Source organism: Ictalurus punctatus, chromosome 6, assembly GCF_001660625.3.
Source record: "Ictalurus punctatus breed USDA103 chromosome 6, Coco_2.0, whole genome shotgun sequence".
In the NCBI taxonomy this organism is placed as follows: Eukaryota; Metazoa; Chordata; class Actinopteri; order Siluriformes; family Ictaluridae; genus Ictalurus; species Ictalurus punctatus.
The window spans coordinates 18005591-18031357 of record NC_030421.2 but is presented as its reverse complement, the minus strand read 5'-3'; the positions used below and the strand labels follow the sequence as shown (position 1 = coordinate 18031357).

General features: G+C 40.9%; 1 protein-coding gene across 1 annotated transcript; it reads left to right on the top strand.

The window, feature by feature from the left end:
• Positions 1–1025: 1025 nt before the first annotated feature.
• On the top strand, positions 1026–25577 carry sytl5 (synaptotagmin-like 5). The gene is made up of 16 exons (XM_017470020.2): positions 1026–1168; positions 13573–13930; positions 14610–14819; positions 15332–15447; positions 15634–15760; positions 15999–16101; positions 16288–16417; positions 16562–16662; positions 16904–16981; positions 19904–20082; positions 20743–20845; positions 20937–21098; positions 21396–21504; positions 21717–21846; positions 21961–22169; positions 23361–25577. The coding sequence occupies exons 2-16, from the start codon at positions 13812–13814 to the stop codon at positions 23501–23503; spliced, it is 2019 nt and encodes a 672-aa protein (XP_017325509.1). The 5' UTR covers positions 1026–1168; positions 13573–13811; the 3' UTR covers positions 23504–25577.
• The last annotated feature ends 190 nt before the right edge of the window (positions 25578–25767 follow it).

Genomic DNA, 25767 nt, shown 5'->3' with positions numbered 1-25767 from the left:
GGTGGTGGCTGGGGTGTTTGAACAAAAAATGTATTGACATGAATTCGTCAAGTTACATCTAACTTTTAGAACAAACTAAAACAAAATATTACAACTCGCCATGACAATCAATGGGAGCACTGGGCTCGTATTCCTGCAATAATATGGTCCCAGCGTGGAGGGATGGGTGACAGTGAGACTTCTAGCGCGTTGCAAATGTTCAGTCTGCTCCTCACATTGTTTTAGTGGCTGTCAGTGCAGAAAAACCAAGAAAGAGAAGTAAACATTTAAGAGCCTTTCCAATATCTCTGGATATTCCATCTTTGTTTTATTCCAGATGCCTGCAAGGGAGAATGTCAGAAACATACTTTTCAGCCCACCGTCGTTTGCGATCTCAGTGAGTTGATGCTCTTCATGCACTGACATGGATGATTCCTGGGGCACATTTGCAGATTCCTTTGCAATTCTTGGATCACTTGCATTTGGGAAGATTGACAGCAAAGCTATGTGACTAACTGGGAGAGAGAAGGCCCAGGTTCTTTCTTTCCCACATGTCCAGATAATGTTGTAAACATGTCATATGTGTCTTTGGGCACTCGCTGTCCCCATAGATGCAGTATGGCTCTGAATGCAGACACTTTTTTCTTTTTTCGTTCTTACTAAAAAAAAAAAAAACTCTTCCACGGACCGGCACCGAGATCCAGTAGATGGGGATCGCTGGGCGCACTTGATCGTGCTTTCTTGCACATAGGGGGAACATAAACTGCATTTCATTGCTTTTTTCCCCTTTCTTTCATTTAAAGGCAGCCATTAGGGCACCTTATCAGGTTTTCTCCACTGTAAGGGCAGCCTTGAGCACACTTTTATGGCATAGAGTCTACCATACTGGCACCCTGGTCAGCTATTTTGACTGGGGGTTGTCCGGCAGCGTCAAATCATGTGTGCTGAGCTTGCGATCAGAAATGCAGCCGTGACCGCAGTGTGGAGACTCCAGGCCACGCCCCCTGTGTGAAGCACGCGCGGGGGCAGATGGGGCGGGTGGGGGGTTGCCTCGGTCCTCTCCATGCCCAATAGTAACCGGAACGCCTGTCACTGAACACACACACACACACACACACACACACACAATAGACTTCATTACACCCAACTCGCTTACTTCACGGTATAAACCAACACACGACACGGACAGGTAAGCTCTGTTTCGTTTACCATTTTCTTTTTTTTTTTTTTAAATTCACCTCAGCGGTGATAAATGAGGGGGAAACCCAGAGAGCCGAGCCTCTGCGACTGAGGAGATGTGAGGAAGCAGAGATGTGAGACATGAGAAGGGCTTTTTAATAGACCAAACACGAACCCTCATCATCCTTTTATCGTTTGAGGTTCTTCCGGAGGTGAAAAGGCTGTTTTTCAAATGTAACGTTGAAATGTATCAAAGCGCCCCAGGCTACTTTAATCCCTTACCGCGTACATGGGAATACTGTCTTTTCCTCGGAATCCTGTGAAAGCCCATTTCTGAGGTAGATAAAACGAGTCAGGATTTTCGCAAAGCAGGAGTGAGGAGGTACATCACTGAAACAGCTGTTTGAACAGGTGCAATGCAGCACACAGCCGGTTCAAGTGTTTATTCCAAGTTTCTAATCGCCTTTTTGTGCTTACAGGAGAAACAGATCAGCTTCTGTGGTTCCTCGTTTAGCCTGTGATTTGAGTGAGTCTAATGATTAAGGACTGACAAGAAGTCAGCTTTAAATGTTGAGTTGTGTTCATTCAATACACGAATAAATCATGAATGGGTTTGGGATTAGGCTCTTGAGGCACGTTACATTAATGAATGTCTCTATTAGATGAGTGATCCAGTGATCACTGATTAGAAATCAGTATGGTAGAGTCCAGAGATCAATTTAAATCGAATGAAGGAGAAGCTCTGTACACACACATCACAAGCCCTGTTTAGCGTCTGATTTTGGGGAGTGTGTCTAATGTGCTGTAAACATTTTATCACAGTGTTACAGTTTGAACATTTATAGATGGTATAAACCCTGAATATCATCTTTCTTTAGTGATCTAATACAGGAACACACTCTCTCTCTCTCTCTCTCTCTCTCTCTCTCTCTCTCTCTCTCTCTCACACACACACACACACACAATTACATTGTGCTCTGTGGGTTTACACATTGACCTACATGCTCATTCATTTGTCATTTGAACAATTTAAAGACCCAGACCTGACTTAATCATGCAGCTAACAGGACTACAGGGAGATGACATAACCAGTTTCAGACCAACACCCAACAAGTCATGTTTCAGTCTCACACACACACACACACACACACACACACACACACACACACACACACACACACACACACACACAAGGTTAGAAAATAGCTTTTAAAACATTTTCAAATCCAGCAGGATGTATATGAGTGCCTGTGTTGTTTAAAAGGTTTTATTTTTAGTGTGGTAATTTGTAACTGTTTTTAGCAGGTGTTTGTGTGTGTGCTTTCAGTCTCATTTTGCACCACATCTTCTGTTAATGGTTGAGGGGTATATGTTGTGTAGACTGATTGTAGAGTTGTTCGAGAGAATCAAGCTGTTGGAACCTTGGCTGCTCTGCTTTGAACTGGAAGCCTGGGTGCCTGTCGTTTGACGGACTGAGAAATGGGTGCGAATGTCATTAGGTAAAGGATGTGGTGGTGTTTCAAACCTTGTCAACAGAAGTGAGTGCCAGGAAAAGTGGTGTGGTGCAATCCAAAAGTTGTTCTAGAAACATTATGGTAGGACATTTTTAAATATTAACACAATACAGAAATGTTTTGGGGTTTTTTTGCCGCTGTGTTACAAGATACAGTGCTGTGAAAAAGTATTTGATTTGATTTGATTTCTTATGTTTTGTGTATATCTCATACTAAATCGTTTCAGAAATCAAAACAAAGTCTAAGATAAAACAGGCAATCTGAGTAAACACAAAGTACAGTTTTTAAATTATAATGTTATTTATTGAAGCAAAAAAGTTATCCAAAACCAACTTGGCCTGTGTCAAAATGTATTTGGCTTGTAAAAATGTATCTGTAATTACTAATTCCGCAAATCTATGAAAATGCATTCATAGTGGGGTTCAGCTGGGCTAGAAACAAGCAGGCCTGATTACCGCAAACCCTGTACAATCGAATCAGGACATAAATAGAACTTTTTCAACAGTTGGTTAAAAGGTCTTACCCAGTAACACACTATGCCAAAGTTGAAAAAAATTCCAGAAATGATGAGGAAGAAGGTGATTGAAATACATCAGTCTGGGAAGGGTTACAAAGCTATTTCAAAGGCTCTGGGACTTCAAAGGACCACAGTGAGAGCCATTATCTCCAAATGGAAAAACCCGGCACAGTAGTGAACCTTCCAGAAGTGTCCGATCTTACAAAATTCCTGCAAGAGCACAGCAACAACTCATTCTGGAAGTCACAAAAGAGCCAAGGACAACATCGAAGAACCTACAGGCCTCTCTTGCCTCAATAAAGGTTACTGTTCATGACTCCACTATCAGAAAGACACTGGGCAAAAAGGGCATCCATAGAAGAGTGGCGAGGTGAAAACCACTGCTAACCCAGAAGAACATTAACTCTCCTCAATCCTTTTGGGAGAATGTTCTGTGGATTGATGAGTCAAAAGTGGAATTTTTTGGAAGACAGGAGTCCTGTTACATCTGGTGTAAACCAAACACAGAATTCCATAAAAACAACATCACAGGAATAAGTCCACCTCTGAATGGCTAAAAAAAAGAGCTTAATTAATGTTCTGAAGTGGCCTAGTCATAGTCCAGACTTGAACCAGTTGAGATGCCTGTGGCAGGACCTTAAACGGACAGTTCATTCTTGAAAACTCTCCAGTGTGACTGAAATAAAGCAGTTTTGTAAAGAAGAGTGGGCCAAAGTTCCACCACAGTGCTGCGCAAGATTGATCTCCAGGTATCGGAAGCGTTCGGTTGCAGTTATTGCTGCTAAAGGTGGCACAACCAGATTTTAAGTAAGGGGGTATTTAGTTTTTTTTACATTGGTGATAGGTGTTGGATAACTTTTTTTGTTTAAATTAAAAATAAATAAAACTGGCATTGTGTCTTTACTCACGTTGCCTTTGTTTTATGTTGTATTTTGTTTGAAGATCTAAAGCTATTAGGTATGAGATATACACAAAACCAGAAGAAATCAGGCAAATCCTTTTTCACAGCACTGTATTTAGAACAGAGTAGCAATCCTTGTAAATACACACCAGGCAGAAATGTTAAAATTGCATTGATAAAATACTGAAACTAAGATCCTTATTAGTACCATGTAGTAAAAACATAAGTCTTAAATTATTAACTCCTCTACAACAGTATATATCTGTTTCCAGTTAGGTTGGTTTTGGGATAAGTTTGTAAATACAGTAGAAAATTCTCTGAGACCTCAGTACTTTGAAAAACAAAACTGATTTAGAGAGAATCATGTATGCACACATTATGATCTTATGAAAAAGTTGAGTGGTGTGAACTTGTCATAATTTGATATGTGAGAAATAAAACATAATGGGGTATGCTGTTATAGGAAATTAATCAACAGGGTTAAATGGTCAGCACATCCCAAAATGTGTTTATTCCTCTTAAACCGATGCAATTTTCCAACAACTGCATTAAAAAAATTAATAAAGGACACTTCATACCATTTATGGTTACATTTAATTTGGTTTGATGCACACAAAAGTTATAAAAGTTACGAACAGTCACTCTGTCACGTTTTCTTGAAGTCAGTAATACTAAGACTATGTGGCTTGTTAATGAGAGAATGCAACATTTCCTACTGTTAGAAATCATTGACACTGGAGACATGACTTATGGCCATCTCCTTACAGGAAGATTTATGTTAAAAAAAACAACAAACAAAAAAACATTTATTATTAGTCTTAGATGATGTGGAGCATGTTAATGTGCATTATAACTGTTTCTATAGAAATGATAACAGATCAGAATGAGTGCATTAACATAAACCTCTGTGCAGCCAGCACCACTATGAGAGAAAATGAATCACACAAAGAAAATTTGTATATCATGCTTATTGATAGATCCTTGGATTTTTTATAAGGATAATTTGTAGAGATTTTATTTTTACCTTCTTGGGCATTATCACCTCTGTCGGGACTATATAAATGAAGTTAGGCAACTGTGGTCTTTCTGTCAGCCTTAAGTTATTACACAGTTCCATGTCTTGGTTCTAGAGCAGGCATTTTCTCAAGTGCTCTCAATTCGTGTTCTCTGGTGAAGTATAGCAATAAGATGACTTTCTGCTCAGAGTAGGAGGATCAGAAAAAAATAATTATATGGGTTTTCTGACTTATGATAAATAGTCAGAAGGACTACAGTGAGTCATACAGTGTCAGAAGGCCATTTCAGCTGTCTGACAACTGAATCATTTACAACTACCTTCACATTGCCAGGTTGAAGTGACACATCTGCAAATTTCCAGCATTTAGATCTGATTTTCTTTAGGACTCCGGACACAAAAATCTCAAGTCTTCAAATCAGGCCTTGAGCTTCTCGTCTGTGGTCCTAGGTTCCATTCAGGTGGCTTTTTTCCTCAATGCACATGTGCATATCATCATCATCATCTTCATCATCATCATCATCCAGTGTCAGCAGTGCGACACTACAAAAATAAAGGACAGCAAATGTAGTGTCTACACTATATGGCCAAAAGTTTGTGGACTCTTGACCACCACACCCATATGTGCGTATTGAACATCCCATTGCAGATTTAGTCCCCCTTTGCTGTTATAATAACCTCCACTCTACTATGAAGGCTTTCCACTAGATTTTGGGGCGTGACTGTGGGGATTTGAGTTCATTCAGCTACAAGAGCATTAGTGAGGTCAGGCACTGATATCAGGTGAGGAGGGCTGGGGTGCAGTCAGCATTCCAGTTCATCCCAGAGGTGTTCAGGGGGGTTGAGGTCAGGTCTCTGTGTAGGAGTTCTTCCACACCAACCTTAGCAAGTCATGTCTTCATGGAGCTTACTTTGTGCACAGGGGCATTGTCATGCTGAAGCAGGTTTGGGCCTCTTAGTTCCAGTGAAGGGAAATTGTAATGCTATAGCACACAAAGACATTCTAGACAATTGTGTTCCGTCGTGGCAACAGTTTGTGATGGTCAGCTGTCCACAGATGTTTGGCCATATAGTGAATATTCAGTGGAAAGGTGGAAATGGGTGATTTACTTGATATTTAGGGAATCAATCCAAGCAAAATTTGAAGGAAACAGTACTAATACAGGGTACTGTAGTGAAACAGTTGCCCAAGATATCAGTGCATGCAAGCAGGGAAAGCAGCAGACAAGTACATTCAAATGAAAGACAGATATGGGTCACTTGCAATTATGGATGTGAACCATCAATATAGATACAGTATCTCACAAAAGTGAGTACACCCCTCACATTTTTGTAAATATTTGATTATATCTTTTCATGTGACAACACTGAAGAAATGACACTTTGCTACAATGTAAAGTAGTGAGTGTACAGCTTGTGTAACAGTGTAAATTTGCTGTCCCCTCAAAATAACTCAACACATAGCCATTAATGTCTAAACCACTGGCAACAAAAGTGAGTACACCCCTAATTGAAAATGTCCAAATTAGGCCCAACTAGCCATTTTCCCTCCCCGGTGTCATGTGACTTGTTAGTGTTACAAGGTCTCAGGTGTGAATGGGGAGCAGGTGTGTTAAATTTGGTGTCATCGCTCTCACACGCCCTCATACTGGTCACTGGAAGTTCAACATGGCACCTCATGGCAAAGAACTCTCTGAGGATCTGAAAAAAAGAATTGTTGCGCTACATAAAGATGGCCTAGGCTATAAGAAGATTGCCAAGACCCTGACACTGAGCTGCAGCACGGTGGCCAAGACCATACAGCGGTTTAACAGGACAGGTTCCACTCAGAACAGGCCTCGCCATGGTCGACCAAAGAAGTTGAGTGCACTTGCTCAGCATCATATCCAGAGGTTGTCTTTGGGAAAGACGTATGAGTGCTGCCAGCATTGCTGCAGAAGTTGAAGGGGTGGGGGGTCAGCCTGTCAGTGCTCAGACCATACGCTGCACACTGCATCAAATTGGTCTGCATGGCTGTCGTCCCAGAAGGAAGCTTCTTCTAAAGACGATGCACAAGAAAGCCTGCAAACAGTTTGCTGAAGACAAGTAGACTAAGGACATGGATTACTGGAACCATGTCCTGTGCTCTGATGAGACCAAGATAAACTTATTTGGTTCAGATGGTGTCAAGCGTGTGTGGCAACCACGTGAGGCGTACAAAGACAAGTGTGTCTTGCCTACAGTCAAGCATGGTGGTGGGAGTGTCATGGTCTGGGGCTGCATGAGTGCTGTCGGCACTGGGGAGCTACAGTTCATTGAGGGAACCATGAAAGCCAACATTTACTGTGACATACTGAAGCAGAGCATGATCCCAGCATGTATTCCAGCATGATAACGACCCCAAACACACCTCCAAGACGACCACTGCCTTGCTAAAGAAGCTGAGAGTGAAGGTGATGGATTGGCCAAGCATGTCCCCAGCCCTAAACCCTATTGAGCATCTGTGGGGCATCCTCAAACGGAAGGTGGAGGAGCACAATGTCTCTAACATCCACCAGCTCCGTGATGTCGTCATGGAGGAGTGGAAGAGGACTCCAGTGGCAACCCGTGAAGCTCTGTTGAATTCCATGCCCAAGAGGGTTAAGGCAGTGCTGGAAAATAATGGTGGCCACACAAAATATTGACACTTTGGGCCCAATTTGGACATTTTCGCTTAGGGGTGTACTCACTTTTGTTGCCAGTGGTTTAGACATTAATGGCTGTTTGTTGAGTTATTTTGAGGGTACAGCAAATTTACACTGTTACACAAGCTGTACACTTATTACTTTATATTGTAGCAAAGTGTCATTTCTTCAGTGTTGTCACATGAAATGATATAATCAAATATTTACAAAAATGTGAGGGGTGTACTCACTTTTGTGAGATAGTGTATATCTGAATTAAAAGCAGAATTTAGCAAAGAATCTTGTAACATGAACATTAGCTTGGATCAATCTTTAAAAAAACGGATTTCTCTAAAACAGAAGAAAACGATCCATTTATTATCTATTTTCTCAGAATTTTAACAAGACTCAATTTTAATAAGAATAAGTTATAACCACGCCAACATATCAGTTTATCATATCAAAGTTTCCTTTGAAAGATTTACATGGAGGATCAAGGTAGATGAAACAATAGGACTGTTTTGACATTTGTACTTACATAACACTGTGTTAAATAATGTTATTTGAATCCAAATCGCTATAAACTTCTGGATATATTCAAGTAATTACAACATATGAGATATTATATTAACATGTCCACATGAACCCTTGGAGGATTGCAAAAATACACTAGTATAATGTTATATATTACAAAAGACAATAATTAACTCTATTCACTACCTGTGTTATCCTTTAGGGGTGTCTAAGACTGAAATTGAGACCTCATGATAATGTTAACACCCAGAGAAGATCAGCTCTGAAAAAAAAAGATAGCAGAAATGAATGGAAGCGAGTGGAAGCTTTTATCCCATCTCTGATAAAGCTCATTAACATTCCAATAGGACGAGTCATGTTGTGCTCTGAATGGACGATGACGGTGTATCAAACTAGGCTTTGTGTGTGTGTGTGTGTGTGTGTGTAGCTAACGGTAGATATTGGTATTTTGGTTTTAGGAGTTTTGTGAAAGAGATATCTTTCTGTTCATATGAAACATGCCAGTATTTGCTGACTAAAGTAATATCAGAGCAAAGTGTCTTAATTGTGTCACTCTGTGATCTGTTTGTGTTGTCAGAGGGTAGATTATAGACTGCCAGAAAGTGTTATTGTATTTGTAATTACCGTAAAACATTTATTCTTAAATAACGTGTACTAAAGTTGTGGTCCAATAATAAAAAAAAAGATTAGCCTTTTATTCAAGACTTACTGAGTTTTCTCTTCCATAATACAATGGGACAAAATAAACAGAATTGTAAATACTGTCTAACCTGTAAGAGCTATCAGGTCTGGTCTCTCTTATGCTAGGTGTTATAGGTGGCCAGCCTGCTCACAGTGTCAGCATAAGCTGCTTTATCATTCCTGCCCATTCCCATGAGGCTGTACACTGTGCTTACCTGACATTTCCTATTGATTTTGGTGTGTGTTGGGGTAAAGGAGTGGAGCATGAATGAGAATGGATTGGTTTACATTAGCAGGAACTGATAGTGCTACCTTTTTGTATACATATATGCGCATGTTTTGTTATGTGTGCATCTTCATCAAACAGACCTATTCTCTTTGAGTTCCTCCTATTCCCATATGCATGGTATATAAATTAAAAGGAACACTGTGCTCAGGATGCAAGGCGAAGCTAACGGTGCAATACTAATCTGCATTTCAGTGGTCAGTTTTGTGCTCGTGTTGTTTAATCATGTTAATAGAGCCGCGTCGAAACATATTAAAGATTCATGAAACTCATCTCCATGAAGCTTGGTGTCCCAATGAGTGTGGAAGCAGCGTTAGTTATAATTATGCTCATGAGGCCTTAGTCACTCGCTTTGCTCCTTTGTGCGATAAACTCCATTTCCCATAAGCCTTGGGAGGTTTATCATGTGTCACGTTGTTTTTTTCTGCTTCATCATAGACACAAGTGCTAATGAACAGAGGGTGTTAATAGGTGCTAAGTCACTGTGCTAATTGCTATGTTGTAATTAGCACATGTCTGGTGTGTGAGCCTGTGTGGGTAACATTTCAGAGGTAAGGTGACAGTGCAAGTGTATTTGCCCAGGGCACTGTGTACACGTACAGGTGTGTGTGTGTCTGTGTGTGTGTTTACACAAGGTGGGAAGCCAGTGAGACAACACACCTTGTGAAACCATGGTGATGTTCATTGTGACAGCCTAAGCGTACAACAATATTTAGTTATTTCCTTCTGTTCTTTCTTTAAGTCGTGGATGGCAAAGCAGATTGAACAAACATGCACGCACGCACACACACACACACACACACACACACACACACACACACACACACACACACACACAGCAGTAGCAGGCAGAGAGGTCCTGTCATTAGTGCCGGCAAATCCAGTTAACTTTTACTTCCTTTGTCTACAGAGACATTAGGGTATCTCAGAGTGTGTGCGTGTGTGTGTCTTTGTTTGTGTGTGTGTGTGTGTGTGTGTGTGTGTGTTGAAAGCAGCAGCATATCTTGATTCACATCCTCACACACACACACACATGCACACACACAACACAATTTGTCAAATCAATGTTTTTGGTTGAGTAAAATGGTAAGAAGTGTGTGTGTGTGTGTGTGTGTGTGTGTGTGTGTGTGTGTGTGTGTGTGTGTGTGTGTGATCTTGATGTGATGAACAGCAGCATTAGAATATCCTCATTATGTTGAGTGGCTCTTGAGACAAGAATAACAACCTCCATTACAGTGACATGGTTTACAAAACAAGCAAAACACACAACCTGACAAAGCACGCACACACATGCACACAAGCACACAAGAACACAAGCAGTTAATCTTCTCTATGAGCTGCCTTCCCAGCTGTGAGATCCGACAGCTAGATTAGACAGTTCTAGGAAATCGATTCGTAATAATTCAGTATAAAACAGGAAATGAAACCCCTTTATAGATCAAGCTGCGACCATATTCCTGTCAGTGAAGAAACACTCCCACATCACTCACTGCCTCTGTATACAAGCTCCCATGTGGTCAGTCAGTCACTTATTCACTATTACTCAAACTTAAATCTCAAGCAGGATGTAAAATGATATTTAAATAGCAAAACTAAGACGGCATTACGTAATATGTGTCTACATGTGTGTTTGTGGTTTGTTTGTCAGTAATGGTTAGAAATGTTGACTGTGTGGCTACACACACTCACAAAGCACTTTATTAGGAACACTATACCAATACAGGGTAGGGCTTCACTTTGCACTGAAAACAGCCTCAAATTCTTTGTGGCATGGATTCCACAAGACGTTGTAAACATTCCTTTGAGATTCTGGTCCATGCTGACATCATTGCACCATGTAATTCCTGTAGATTTTTAAAACCTCAGACAGGTGAAGTGAATAAAATGTATTAATATACAGATTACCTTGTTACAGTGGCACCTGCCAAAGGGTGGGAAATTATAGGCAGCAAGTGAACAGTCAGTTCTTATGTCAAGTTGATGTGTTTGAAGCAGGAAAAATTGGCAATAGTAAGGCTCTGAGCGACTTTGACAAGAGCCAAATTGTGATGGCTAGACGACTGGGTCAGAGCATCTCCAAAATGTCAGGTCTTATGGATGTTCGCAAAGTGGTCCAAGGAAGGACAACCAGTGAACCGGTGACTGGGTCATGGGTGCCCACGGCTCACTGATGCGAGTGGGGACCAAAGGCTAGACGGTCTGGTCCGATCCCATGGAAGAGCTACTTTAGTGCATATGCTGTCTATGATTGACAGGTGTCAGAACACACAGTGCATTGCAGCTTGTTGTATATGGGGCTGCGTAGCCACAGACCAGTCAGAGTACCCATGCTGACCCCTGTCCACTGCTGAAAGCACCTACAATGGGCACATGCGCATCAGAGCTGGACCATGGAGCAATGAAAGAAGGTGGTCTGGTCTGATGAATCATGTTTTCTCTTACATCATGTGGACGGATGGGTGTGTGTGCATCTGGGGAGCAGATGGCACCAGGATGCACTATGGGAAGAAGGCAAGCCAGCGGAGGCAGTGTGATTCTCTGGGCAATGTTCTGTTTGGAACCTTGGGTCCTGGCAATCATGTGGATGTACCACTTACCTAAACATTGTAGCAGATCACGTACAACCCTTCATGGTCCCTAATGGCAGTGGCCTCTTTCAGTAGGATAATGTGCCCTGCCACTGTAAAAGTATTAGCTCAGTGGTTAGGATGTTGGACTTCTGATCGGAAGGTCATGCGTTCAAATGCCAACACTTCCACTGCTGGGCCCTTGAGCAAGAATTGTTCAGGACAAAGGTTTCAAATTCAAATTCCCCAGAATGTGCTGGACAACAAGTCTAATCCATGGAGGACTTAAAGGATCTCCTGCTAATGTCTTGGTGCCACATAGCACAGCACACCTTCAGAGGTCATGTAGAGTTCATGCCTTGACAGGTCAGAGCTGTTTTGTCGGCACATAGGGGACCTACACAATATTAGGCAGGTGGTTTTAATTTTATGGCTGATCAGTGTAAATTGTGGCCATGAAGGGATGAACATGGTCAGCAACAATACTCAAATAGGCTGTGGAATTCAAGCGATGAGTGATGGATAATAACAGGCCCATTGTGTGCCAAGAAAGCATTCTCCACACCTTTACACCACCTCCACCAGCCTTGACTGTTGACAAAAGGCAGGTTGGATCTATGGATTCATGCTGTTGGTGCCAAATTTTGACCCTACCATCTGTGTGCCTCAGCAGAAATCGAGATTCATCAGACCATGTTGACATGATTACATCACGTATTTTCTTCAGATTTTTCAGGTGCACTTTCATGCTGAGAATCTCCAGTTCTACCACATACCAAAGGTGTTCTATTGACTTCAGATCCAGTGATTGTAAAGACCACTGACGAATGTTGGACTCATTGACATGTTCATGAAACCAGTTTGAGATGACTTTTGCTTTGTGACATGGTGCATTATCATGCTGGAAGTAGCCATTAGAAGATGGTAAATTGTGGCCATGAAGGGATGAACATGGTCAGCAACATTACTCAAATAGGCTATGGCATTCAAGCAATGATTGATTAGTATTAACAGGCCCAAAACATTCCCCACAACATTACACCACCTCCACCACCTGGTCTGTTGACACAAGGCAGGTTGGCTCCATGGATTCATGCTGTTGGTGATAAATTCTGACCCTAACATCTGTGTGCCTCCGCAGAAATCGAGATTCATCAGACCAGGCTACATTTTTCCAGTCTTCAACTGTACAGTTTTGGCACCATAGAATAAACTCTAAAGACTGTTGTGTGTGAAAATTCAAGAAGATCAGCAGTTATAGAAATACTCAAACCAGCCGCTCTAGCACCAACAATTAGGCCACGGTCAATATAACGGAGATCCCATTTTCCCCCCATTCTGATGGTTGATGTGAACATTACCTTAAGCTGCTCGGCCGTGTCATCATGATTTTATGCATTGCATTGCTGCCACCTTATTGGCTGATTAAATAATTGTATGAAAGTGTAGGTGTACAGGTGTTCCTAATAAAGTGCTCAGTAACTGTATATGGTCACACACAGTGGTATATTGTTTCAAATTGGCTATTTGCTTATAAGTGCTACAACTCTGCCATGTATATTCTGTCTTAATATGAACTGCTGCTCAAATCTAGAGATAATGAGATGATGAGTCTCAGTGAGTGCAATATGCACAGTGGTATCTTTCACACTGCTGACTGTAATTACAGTATGTGAAAGTAATGACTCATCTCTAATGCAAAACATACTATATGTGAATCACGATTACATACTAACAGATTATTTCCGATCAAATAGTATGGCTACAGTCTTACGTGGGTGAAAACGAGCCAGTGAAACCACTCAGCAGACTTCAAGCTCTGGACCTCACGATGAATCCAATGACCCAAGGGTCTCGTGACACTGTGTAGTGGCCTTTTACACAGAGGACTGTCATGGCATGCATTAAAAATTTGTTCTTATTGGATATATCCACCGGCCAATCTGATTATCGGAGCCCCCGTGATTAAACACAGTGACTGGACATCTGAAGTGCCATGGCGAAGACAACAGAAATCCTGAACCTGTCCTTCCTCCAGGAGCACGAGCGAGAGATGATCCTCAGCGTCCTGCAAAAAGATGAGAAACTCCGCAAACGAGAGGAAAAGCGCATCAGGTAGTTGCTCCCTTTTTGTTCTTTTTACTCTGAGATTATACAATACATATATTAATGGAAAAAATGATTGACAGTACTTTTGTAGCACTGAAAGCATTAAAGAACACTGACCAGGTAGCTGATTGGTTTTATATTTATTCCCCTCCCCCCTATCCTTGTTAAATCATTTATTGTTTTAGTCATTAACCCCATAAACTCCCTTATTATTCAGTTAATCATTTTAAAACATTTTATTCAGTGTCTACTATGAATTAACTGAGGGGTGGCAAAAAATACACAAGGGACTGTGGGTTGTTGAGTGGTGAGAACATGTGGCATGGCAAAACGTTGGGCTGTATCCCACTTTATGCAAATTAAAAACAGTAGCTTTGTAGCTCTGGCCAATTGTCACTTGAGAGCCATGTGCTGTTGTCTGACTGCAAGGAATGGTCTGCAGTTTTATAATAAGATCTCAGTTCTCGCTAATGTATAGCCAGGTCCAGAATTATTGGCACCATGGTAAAATTGGATTTATCGTACACATTTAAACAATGAGCCTAATATTTCAATTTGTGCTGAGGTGGTCCCAGACTGGGAAAAAGTTTGAGAAGCCTTGATTCAGATTATTAATTCTCAATGGTAATAACGGGTAGCAATTTCTGATTGGTGGTTTCTCATGTAAGTTCCTTCCTGTCTGCAGAAAGCTGAAGAACGAGCTTTTGGAGCTGAAGCGTCGTGGTCGGCGTGGTAATCCCGAGCAGCGGGAGTGTGGCGTGTGCCTACGTGCTCTAGGTCTAATCCTCCAGAGGGGAAGTGTGTGTTTTGAGTGTCACCGTCGTGTCTGCAGCTACTGCACAGCCATGCCCTCGAACAGTGGCAACACTAAGTGCACTGTCTGTGCCAAATCTGCGTGAGTCACGAGTTACAGACGTTCTAGTTGTTTCCAAGAGGTAGTCTCAGCCAAACATTGGCCACTATAATTGTTTCTATCATCACACGATAGCTACTAAATTTGGATTTTTTAAAATTGTCATATGAATCCCATCATCATGTCTCCAAGCTGCCATGCGCACACACACACACACACACACACACACACACACACACACACACACACACACACAAACAAACAAAAACAAAACAAACCAGGTCATCATGCTTGGAGAAGCATGCTAACTGCTCAGCCCTGTGTGTGTGTGGTTGTGTGTGTAAGACCTGACAGATGTTCTAGCTATCATTATTTTCAACAGGGAAAAATATTCTATTATACACAGCTACCTGAGTAAAGGAACTTCTAAACATAGTGCCAATTTTTTAATGCTTTACTCCTAGTTGAGCTGCTCAGCGACATATTCTAATCTACATAAATGAACTGATTAAGAAATAAACACCAACCAAGGTGAAATCTTTTTGTATTTTTAGGGAGCTGAAGGTCGTCACAGGTGAGTGGTTTTTTGAAGAACGGGCCAAGCGCTTTGAACGCATGACAGTCCCTAGCAGTGATGTTGTCAAACAGTCCATCCTCAGCAGTGTTCCAGGTAAACAACACACCTTGTTTAAATTACACACTTATTAAACATTCAGTTTGCAACTATTAATATAACCTAAATAGAAAAGCCTGTTATACACTAACAGGGTTTACACAAGTTACAAAGTTTATTTTGTAAAGACATCTATTGTGAATAAATAGACCTTAATAATTGATATTCATTTCTTGTTTGAAGATGGACGCTCTGGCCAGAAGAAACTTTCCCCATCAGGACTGGACCGGCCAGCCACGCCTCAGTCTGAGCGGTCAGCCTCGCCCCAATCGGAGAAGAGTGTTGGCCGGTACATATTCAAGAAGAAAGGGTGAGGAGTGTGATTTGTGTGTACTTAATCTACATCATTGTTTTTAGTACACATACAAAATAAATTTTCACACCCACTTAGACTCATTAAGATCCTGGTAATTAGTCTTTGCCTTGAGTTAGGTGTGTTGGAGCAACAGCAAGTTTTGCACACAGTCCATATTAATCATGATTTCTTCTGCATTAGAAAATATAAAAGTCATATATCTACTAAAGCTGAAGCTGTTTGTGTCTCTTAGGACCAGACCGGTGGCTGTAGAGTCATCAGGGTTACCGACGACACCGAATAACATGCGCGCACACCCAGGCCGATCTCCGTCACAGGCTGAAGGAAGGAAAAGGGTATGACAAACATGTCTGTTACAGCTCTATATACATGTATCAGATCCTAATGGGATGCTAAATCAACGGCAAGGGCATTTGGAGGGTAAACCACTTAAGGCTGTAGAGAAAAGACTATATATATAGACACATAGCATTTATGACACAGGTTTTTTATAGAATTTATATATTTATTTGTTTCTATAGCCCGATGGGGCTGAGAGTGTGTGCAGTGTACACAGCAGTGACAGTATTCCTGAGAAGATCAGCAATGGAGGGAAGCGAAAAGAGTCAGGCACACCCTCTATCGCTGTGTCCAGAGCCTCCATTTCATCAGGTATAACCATCACATACACACACACAAATACACTTACACAAACATGCACATCAACTTGGCTACAAGTATGTGGTATATGAATCATGATCTCATTTGTTCTGTATATCTGTGTTTTACTCTCTCTGTGTTTGTCTGTCTTTCCAGACCGCAGTCGCTCCGAAGTCGATCTTAGTCATCTTGGTGATGGGTTTAGTAATGACCCCCTGCCTGGCCGCAGCCGCTCAGTTCCTGGGCTAAATGATGCCGTATGTCCACATTGTAACTGCACTCTCACTTTCACACTTCCCACAAAAGACAGCTTCCCAAGCCATTATTGCACAGTACTGGTCAAGGAGCATTACCTTGCTGGTTGATATCTTGTAACTGACATATGATTGGCGAGTGTATATAAAGAGTGCCATGTAATTGGCTGAAGATCAGGCCAGTGAGTGATGGCAAATGAAAGGCTCAGGGAATATGCGGCTGATGTTTGTTCTTGTGTTATAGGAGTCGGATGAAGACATTGATGCCCTGATGTCTGCACACTACAAAACCAGCCGCAGTGTCAGCAGTGCTCAATCTGTGGTATTAACTTCTTACCCAAACACTTACACACATACACTCACTGAGCACGTTATTAGGAACACCTGTACACCTACACTTTCATGTAATTATCTAATCAGCCAGTCATGTGGAAGCAGTGCAGTGCACAAAATCAGGCAGATATAGGACAGCAGGTTTGGGTAATGTTCACAACCATCCGAATTAGGACAAAATGGCATGTTTGTTGGTGCTAGACAGGTTTGTTTGAGTATTTCTATAATTTCTATAACCTCCTGGGATTTTAATGCACAACAGTCTCTAGCATTTACTCAGATGTTCTGTAAACGGAAATACCTTGTTGATGAGAGAGAGGTCAATGGAGAACGACCAGACTGGATTGAGCTGACAGAAAGACTACAGATAACCACTCTGTACAATTGCACATCATGTTGAACCTTGAGGCAGATGGGCTACAACAGCAGAGACCACATCGGGTTCCACTTCTGTCAGTCAAGAACAGAAAGCTGCAGTGGGAACCGGCTCACCAAAACTGGACAGCTCAAGACTGGAAAAACGTAGCCTGGTCTGATGAATCTCGATTTCTGCGGAGGCACACAGATGTTAGGTTCAGAGTTTGGCACCAACAGCATGAATCCATGGACCCAGCCTGCCTTGTGTCAACAATCCAGGCAGGTGGTGTAATGGTGTGGGGAACATTTTGGGCCTGTTAATACTAATCAATCATTGCTTGAATGCCACAGACTCTTGAATGTCACAGACTCTGAGTATTGTTACTGACCATGTGCATCCCTTCATGGCCACAATTTACCATCTTCTAATTGCTACTTCCAGCATGATAATGCACCATGTCACATGCCAAAGCAAAAGTCATCTCAAACTGGATTCAACGAACATGACAATGAGCTCAGTGTTCTTCAGTGGCCTTTACAGTGACCGGATATGAATCCAATAGAACACCTTTGGGATGTGGTATAACGGGAGATTCTCAGCATAAAAGTTGTGACATGATGCAATCATGTCAACATGGACCCAAATCTCAAAGGAATGTTTCCAACACCTTGTGGAATCCATGCTTTGAAGAATTGAGGCTGTTTTGAGAGTAAAGCAAGACCCTACCCAGGATTAGTATAGTGTTCCTAATAAAGTGCTTGTTGTATACACATCACTTATTCTTATTAAAATTGAGTCTTGTTAAAATTCTGAGAATTTGGATAATAAATGGATCATTTTCTTCTCTTTTAGAGAAATCCTTTTTTTAAAAGATTGATCCAAGGCAATGTTCAGGTTACAAGCTTCTCTGCTAAATTCTTCTTTTAATTCAGATATACAGTATCTCACAAAAGTGAGTACACCCCTCACAATTGTGTAAATATTTGATTATATCTTGACAACACTGAAGAAATGACACGTTGCTACAATGTAAAGTAGTGAGTGTACAGCTTGTGTAACAGTGTAAATGTGCTGTCCCCTCAAAATAACTCAACACACAGCCATTAATGTCTAAACAACTGGCAACAAAAGTGAGTACACTCCCAAGTGAAAATGTCCAAATTAGGCCCAACTAGCCATTTTCCCTCCCCGGTGTCATGTGACTTGTTAGTGTTACAAGGTCTCATGTGTGAATGGGGAGCAGGTGTGTTAAATTTGGTGTCATCACTCTCACACGCCCTCATACTGGTCACTGGAAGTTCAACATGGCACCTCATGGCAAAGAACTCTCTGAGGATCTGGAAAAAACAATTATATCTATATTGATGGTTCACATCCATAATTGCAAGTGACCCATATCTGTCTTTCATTTGAATGTACTTGTCTGCTGATTTCCCTGCTTGCATGCACTGATATCTTGGGCAACTGTTTCACTACAGTACCCTGTATTGGTACTGTTTCCTTCCAATTTTGCTTATATTGATTCCCTGAATATTAAGTAAATCACCCATTTCCACCTTTCCACTGAATATTCACTATATGGCCAAACATCTGTGGACAGCTGACCATCACAAACTGTGAGAACTTGTGAGATACTGTGTGTGTATGTATGTGTGTATATATATATATATGTGTGAGTGTGTGTGTGTGAGTGTGTGTGTATGTATGTATGTATGTATATGTATGTGGAGTCTATGTTTGTATCATGTGGATGTGCTTGTATGTAAATTATGTATGTTAACATTTCTGCTTTGCAAAATTCTGTTTTAGAGCATTTTGTTTGCTCTATTCTGGCAGGCACACACATATACAAGTACACTTTTCATCTTCTTTTATACGCACACAGGTGCACACTCACACAGACAACTGCTTTTTAAAAATTTCCTTACATACACCTACTCCATGCACATTAGAATATAAAGCATAAAGAAAGTGCAATTAAAATTGATAAAGTACAGGTGGGCTGTTTGAAGGGCTTATGAAGTATCTTGCAGCAATTTTATTTATGCATAAATTCTATGTGAGTCATGCTGCAACCAGTGAACTGTACTGAACCAAAGGAGACAAAATAGACAAAGGAGTTTTAGAAGTAAGCTCTTGCTGTAAAAGCTTTTTTTTTTTTGTAAATGGAGTCTGTATTAACTTAAATAAAGAGCAGAATCTGGGTATTAACAGCATTAGCGTTCGGTTATTCCTTTTGTCATCTGTCTTTCTTTCACTCTTTTTGGTTCTTTCTATTTCTTCCCTACTTTTCCACTTTCAGTCTGTCACTCTTTCTTCTCTTTCACTTTGCTCTGTTCCTCCTCCTAGTCTTCCACTCCAGGCTCACAGCGAAAGTGGGGCTACCTTAACGTACCCGACTCGGATGCTGAGACTGTGAGTGCTCTTTCTATGTGTGTCTACGTATGCTTGCTGTGTATTCCTGACAGCTGCCCTTGTCTGTAAGATGCACACAAACACACACATGTAATCATTGTCTTGAGTTTTAAAGTAGCTGTGTCCCCACTCTTGCAGAGCAGTCTGAACAGTATTATGAGCGTGTACAGTGAGATGGGAGACTACGGCAACGCGCGTGTTTCCGGAGAGATCCTGCTGAACATCTCCTACAGCTATAAAACCGGAGCACTCAACGTTCTAGTGCGAGAGTGCCGCTGCCTAGCAACCGGAGACGACCGGAGACAGCGGACTGACCCGTAAGATCTCGCACGTGCAAGCACAACATACACATACATATTAAAATAGCATATAAAATTAACACTTTCCCACTTTAAGATTATTTACTGCCGTTTATCTAACTCACCAAACACGAGCTGTCAAAAGAGCAATACAGCTGCACTGGTTCTGACAATCATACTGGCGATCATACTGATCGACATAACACTGTATATTTCAGCTTTAGAGCTTCATCAAGGCGTCTGACGTTGCAGTATTAAATCAGCTAATATATATAGAATTCCTGATTATGGCTTAAAAGAGTGTTTCACTTTAATCAGTATGGAAATGAAATGATTTGATTATTGTGCAGAACTGGGGTGCACAGTGGCTTAGTGGTTTAGCTTGTTCCCCTCACACGAGCTAAACCATCGAGGTGCCCTGTGTTTGCGGAGTTTACATGTTCTCCCCGTGCTGTGGGTGTTTCCTCCAGGTACTCCAGTCCAAAGACATGCGTGATAGGCTGATTGGCATGCCCAAAGTGTCCATAGTGTATGAATGCGTGTGTGAATGAGTATGTGAGTGTGCCCTGCAATGGATTGGCACCCTGTCCAGGGTGTACCCCGCCTTGTGCCCGATGCTCCCTGGGATAGGCTCCGGGTTATTGTGCAGAACTTTGCATATGCTTGTGTGTTTTGCAGTTATGTCAAAACCTACCTCTTACCAGACAAGTCACGCCAGAGTAAACGAAAAACCAGCATCAAAAGCAACACCACCGACCCTGTATTCAACGAGAACCTGAGGGTGAGACAGGCCTGTGTTCACATGTGTCTGCTTATCAGTGTGTTTCTCTAACAGCATACGAGAGATACTCTCTCTCCCTCTCTGTGTGTAGTATGTGGTGAGTCATTCCCAGCTGGAGACGCGTACTCTACAGGTTTCTGTGTGGCATCATGACCGCTTTGGACACAACACCTTCTTAGGAGAGACTGAACTGACCTTTGACTCCTGGGAATTTGACAAACAGATAGAGGATTGGTTCCCTTTGCAACCCAGAGTGAGAGACACACATACAAATGTCTAATCAGATTTCCTTATTGTAATAGGATCACATGATATCTTTGGCCTTGCTCGAACACTTGGCTGATCTTTTTTTAGAAAGTTTAATCCTAAAATGCAGCTTTAATCCAGAGAATTAAAATGTCTCTTTGGTTACTGGGTTCAAGGAATAGAGCTAGGTGTTATATGCTTAGCAATGCACAAGTCAAAAAATTGACCTTACGAAGATAACGAAACTAACACTTGTGCACAGTGTAATACTCTATAATGTTATCTAATGGTTGGTTCCCTGCAGGCTGAGTGCTCTACAGACTCTCTGATGCAGTATAAGGGAGAGTTGACTGTGGTGCTTAAGTACATTCCTGCAGAGAGGAACCTTTCACTGCCACTGGACCAAATACAAGGTAGTGCAGAGAAATGACACTGAATAAATCCATGTCTTTATTTCTTACTGATGGATACCTACTTCCTTAATGTGCTGCAGTGATGGACCAGTCCATGGATTTTCTGTTCATACTTTTTTTTGTTTGCCAGTATAGCGTGGCACTGATGTTTTACACTTTAACACCATGTCAGACATAATGAATGAAGCTAATGAGCAATCTGTTTCTCTCAGTTAAAAGGGGTTTTCTGAAAGGGAAGAAGAGTATCACTCTGCCAAAAGGGGGCATGGTGGAGCTGCTGGTTAAAGAAGCCAAAAACCTGACAGCTGTTAAATCAGGCTCTTCTGATCCATTTGTCAAAGGGTAAGACCAGTCTACTGTCTATTGTGAACGCAGAGACTCACAAAATGCATGCTTTTAAGCAAATGCATAATCTCTAAAAGTAAAATCTTAGTTCAATTTTCTTTTGTGGTTTAGGTACCTGCTGCCTGATGACAAGAAGAGCACAAAACACAAGACTGCAGTGGTGAAGCGTTCGGTGAACCCACGCTGGAATCACACCTTTACCTACTGCGGCCTGCAGCACAGTGACCTGGATAGTGTGTGTCTGGAGCTCACTGTCTGGGACAAAGAGCCACTCGCCAGTAATGTCTTCCTTGGGGGAGTGCGACTAGGAGCTGGGACCGGTCAGTCTTTCTCTCTCAACCTTTCCTTTATGTAACTAATGAATTGTGTGAAACTATGCATTTATCCCTGTCACACCTAATAGAAAGAAGATTCAGACCATTTACTATCAACCTGGTCAATTGACAGATCTACACATGAACAGTTTAGTTAATAAAACAAAACCAAAAAAAAAAAACAACAACAAAGGAAGAGCTCAACATGTTCAATATTTTTTTTTACCAGTTGTCCACTGGTGTCTGGAACCTGTTGTTCAAATAATTGCTATAAGTTCTATAAGTCCTATATCGGATTGAGATCAGGCAACTTATGTTTTTGTGTTACAATGGTAGTTCTTGCAGAAATTACTTATTACTGTACTTATGGGGCATGGGGTTATGGAAAGTGAACATTCACACGGTTTTGAGGCTGGTTCATTAAAATGTAGATGAAAATGTTCATAGACACATGCAGTGAGTGTTGGACAGATAGCACAACCCTTAATGCACTAGTTATACAAGGGGTCTTTGGTCTTATGTACAAAAGGCTGGTGTAGCAGCAGGCTTTCATTCCAGCCAAATAGGAGCTGCATTTGATAGTTGATTGGAGATCAAGATGAACTGATTAAACAAGTGGAATCAGGTGTGACACCTGCTTGGTTGGAATGAAAGCCTGCAACCACACCGGCCCTTTGTGCATAAGATTGAAGACCCCTGATTTAGATCATAATTACAGTATGAATGTTTTGGAGTTATTTATATGGACCATTTAATAAGGTATGAAGAATGTAGATGGTTTTGGACTGTCGCAGGACGGTTTGTTCACCATGCCTTTTCTGTACATTTGTCTTATTGCAATTTATTATTTAAATAAAATAATCTATTTTCTTTAAGTCAAGCTTAAGTAGGTTAAAGTCCTTATATCATATATATATATATATATATATATATATATATATATATATATATATATATATATATATATATATATATAAATAAAGCACATTCATTTACATCCAGACACACACTCATTACTCAAGAAGATTACTTTGGTTTGCGGCTGCTCCCTCTTGAATAGTTTCTTTCATTCATTTTTTCCATCCTAATTTGCTTCAGATTAACAAATTGTTTTAAGCACCAGGGTTTATTATGTGGAGGAAATGAGTGTTTTAGCATGCACAAAATTGCTGATTCCCCATCCCCCGCCCCCCGTAGGTCTGAGCTATGGGAAGTTGGTGGACTGGAATGATTCCTACGGCGAGGAGCAGCGACTATGGCAACGCATGATTGACAACCCAGAGGTTCCACAGGAGTGCACGCTGATGCTGAGGTCCAGCATGGCTAAGAGAAAGACGTAGAGAAAGAGGTGCAAAGGGATAGATATGCGTCTTGCAATATTCATCAAAAGCTACTGCTCCTTGTCACCTTATAGAAAAGTGCACTTTGCATACACAGATAGATGCTACATTATGATACACACAGACACACACAGAAACATTGTCCTCGAGATTAGCCCTGATCACTGCATTTTAAAAGCCACACATTCACAAACATGACCATACAGTCTTGCTGTCTATATAAACACCCTGTCCTTCATCACTGTGTCTCTCCACAAGCATGCACAAATATAGCCAAACTCACAACACACATAACTTCATCCAAGGTCATGGCTGTAAACAGCACAACAGCTATCTTAAAAGACAAAAAAAATTGCTCACACATATTTATAATGGCACAAATCATTCTATTCAAAGTGCACACAAATTAGATAAACTATAAACAGCTAAGCAAGCTCACTGCCATTCTTAGCTAGATAGAAAAAATTCTGCTTTTAGTGCAAATTTATTGTGAGGAGTCTGTTTCCTGTGCTGTTGTAGCGATGAGACAGAAATCAAGCACACTTCAGTGATTCAGTACATGTCTCTCCAGTAGTGCATGCCTGAAGCAGTGTTCACTGAGCATTAGATCTGAGCTGCTCTACCTCAGGCTGTCTTCGTGTCCAGAGTAATAGAGGGCGATATGATAAAATATCATAACACAACTTAAAGACATTTCTGTAATACACAATACATATCAATATATAGATTTGCTAACAAACTGCCAGCAAAACAGTAAAACAACATGTTAAAAACAGAGTTAAATGATACTATTATCTAATGTCTGCACATGACAAAGTGGTGTTAGCTTGTTCTCCCCTTGTCCAAATCAGTGTCCTTCCAGGTTCTCCATGTTCCTCCCACTTCCAAATATATGGCAGCAGGTGGATTGGCTTCATTGCTCTTAGGTGTGAATGAGTGTGTGAGTGTGTGGATGGTACCTTCTGATGGACTGGGGTCCCATTCAGGGTGTATTGCTGCCTTGTGCCCAGTGTTGCTGGGATAATCTCTGGATCCACAACTGCCCTGACCAGGATAAAACAATTACTGAACATTAATTAATCAATTAAAATGAGAAATTATTTAATTATGTAAAAAAAAAAGTAAACGTTTAGTCATTCACGTGAAATCAACTGCTCTCAGTCAGTTTATAATTATTAAAATGTTGTAAATGTTCGAAAAAGATGATGATACCTGTGATATTTCTGAAAAGCATATTGTGACATAATTGTTCCCAATAATGCTGTATATAATGTCACACTGCCCAGCCCTAGTCCAGAGATAGCCAGCCAGATTGACTCATGTCTCGTGTGTTTAATTTGTTCACTGTTCAAAACCCGAGTGAGTAAAAGATGTATGCGGACACTAGGTGTAAGACTTTTAGAGACATTTGCACAAAGTACACACGCACTTCGGTCAGGTCATGTAGATTACTATCATCCTGTTCATATATATATATAATGGGATGAAATATTGTACCTTGAAAATCAAAGTGCAACATATGAGATCTACATCTACACAGTCTCCAAATCCGCAACTAGATAAAGTACAAATAATGTGACAAGTGTAAGACAAAACACAATACAAATACACAGGATGATGCAGGTAATTACACTGTACACATTAACTACCCAGAGCAGCAAGAACAGCATCAGGATGAACTAGATGGCACAATTGTTGTGAGGAAGTGTGTGATAACATGATAAACCATCATACACAGCAACATACAGGTGTATCAGGATACCCGACCCTGAAGATCTTGTTTCCTACAGAATTTAGTTACAGCCCTAATCCAGTCCGAAATGGGGTCCAAGTGGTTCAAATCACAATCCACTATTATCAAAGTTATTATATTTATTATTGTGTTCTTTATAGTTATTATCCTAATTGTCTGGCCACTTGATTTGGTTCAATTCAAATGTCAATAACTAAAAAAAGGTAATTCATAAATTATTTCAACGTAGACCTAATGTATTTGATCGGTAAAGTTGTGTAAAAAGAAGTAAAAAGTTGTGTGGTTCCAATAAAAAATTATTATGGTATGCATTATTAAAAATTAGTCTATTATTTGAATAGGTGGATCATGTTTGAAGGGGTTCTGTGAATCTTAAAGTTTGAGAACCCCTGCTCTAGATAATCAGTCTTTAGATAATCTTTATTCAGTGGATCAGCTCTGTTGAATTAGAGTTTCTAAAGTGATTTCTGTAGAAGGTTAGATCTCCAGAAAAATAGATGGTGATCCCTAG

Coding starts and splice junctions, on each gene's coding strand:
- sytl5 (XM_017470020.2), top strand. CDS start 13,812: ATGGCGAAGACAACAGAAATCCTGAACCTGTCCTTCCTCCAGGAGCAC. Junction 15,761..15,998: donor TACATATTCAAGAAGAAAGG/GTGAGGAGTGTG, acceptor TGTGTCTCTTAG/GACCAGACCGGTGGCTGTAG. Junction 16,663..16,903: donor TTCCTGGGCTAAATGATGCC/GTATGTCCACAT, acceptor CTTGTGTTATAG/GAGTCGGATGAAGACATTGA.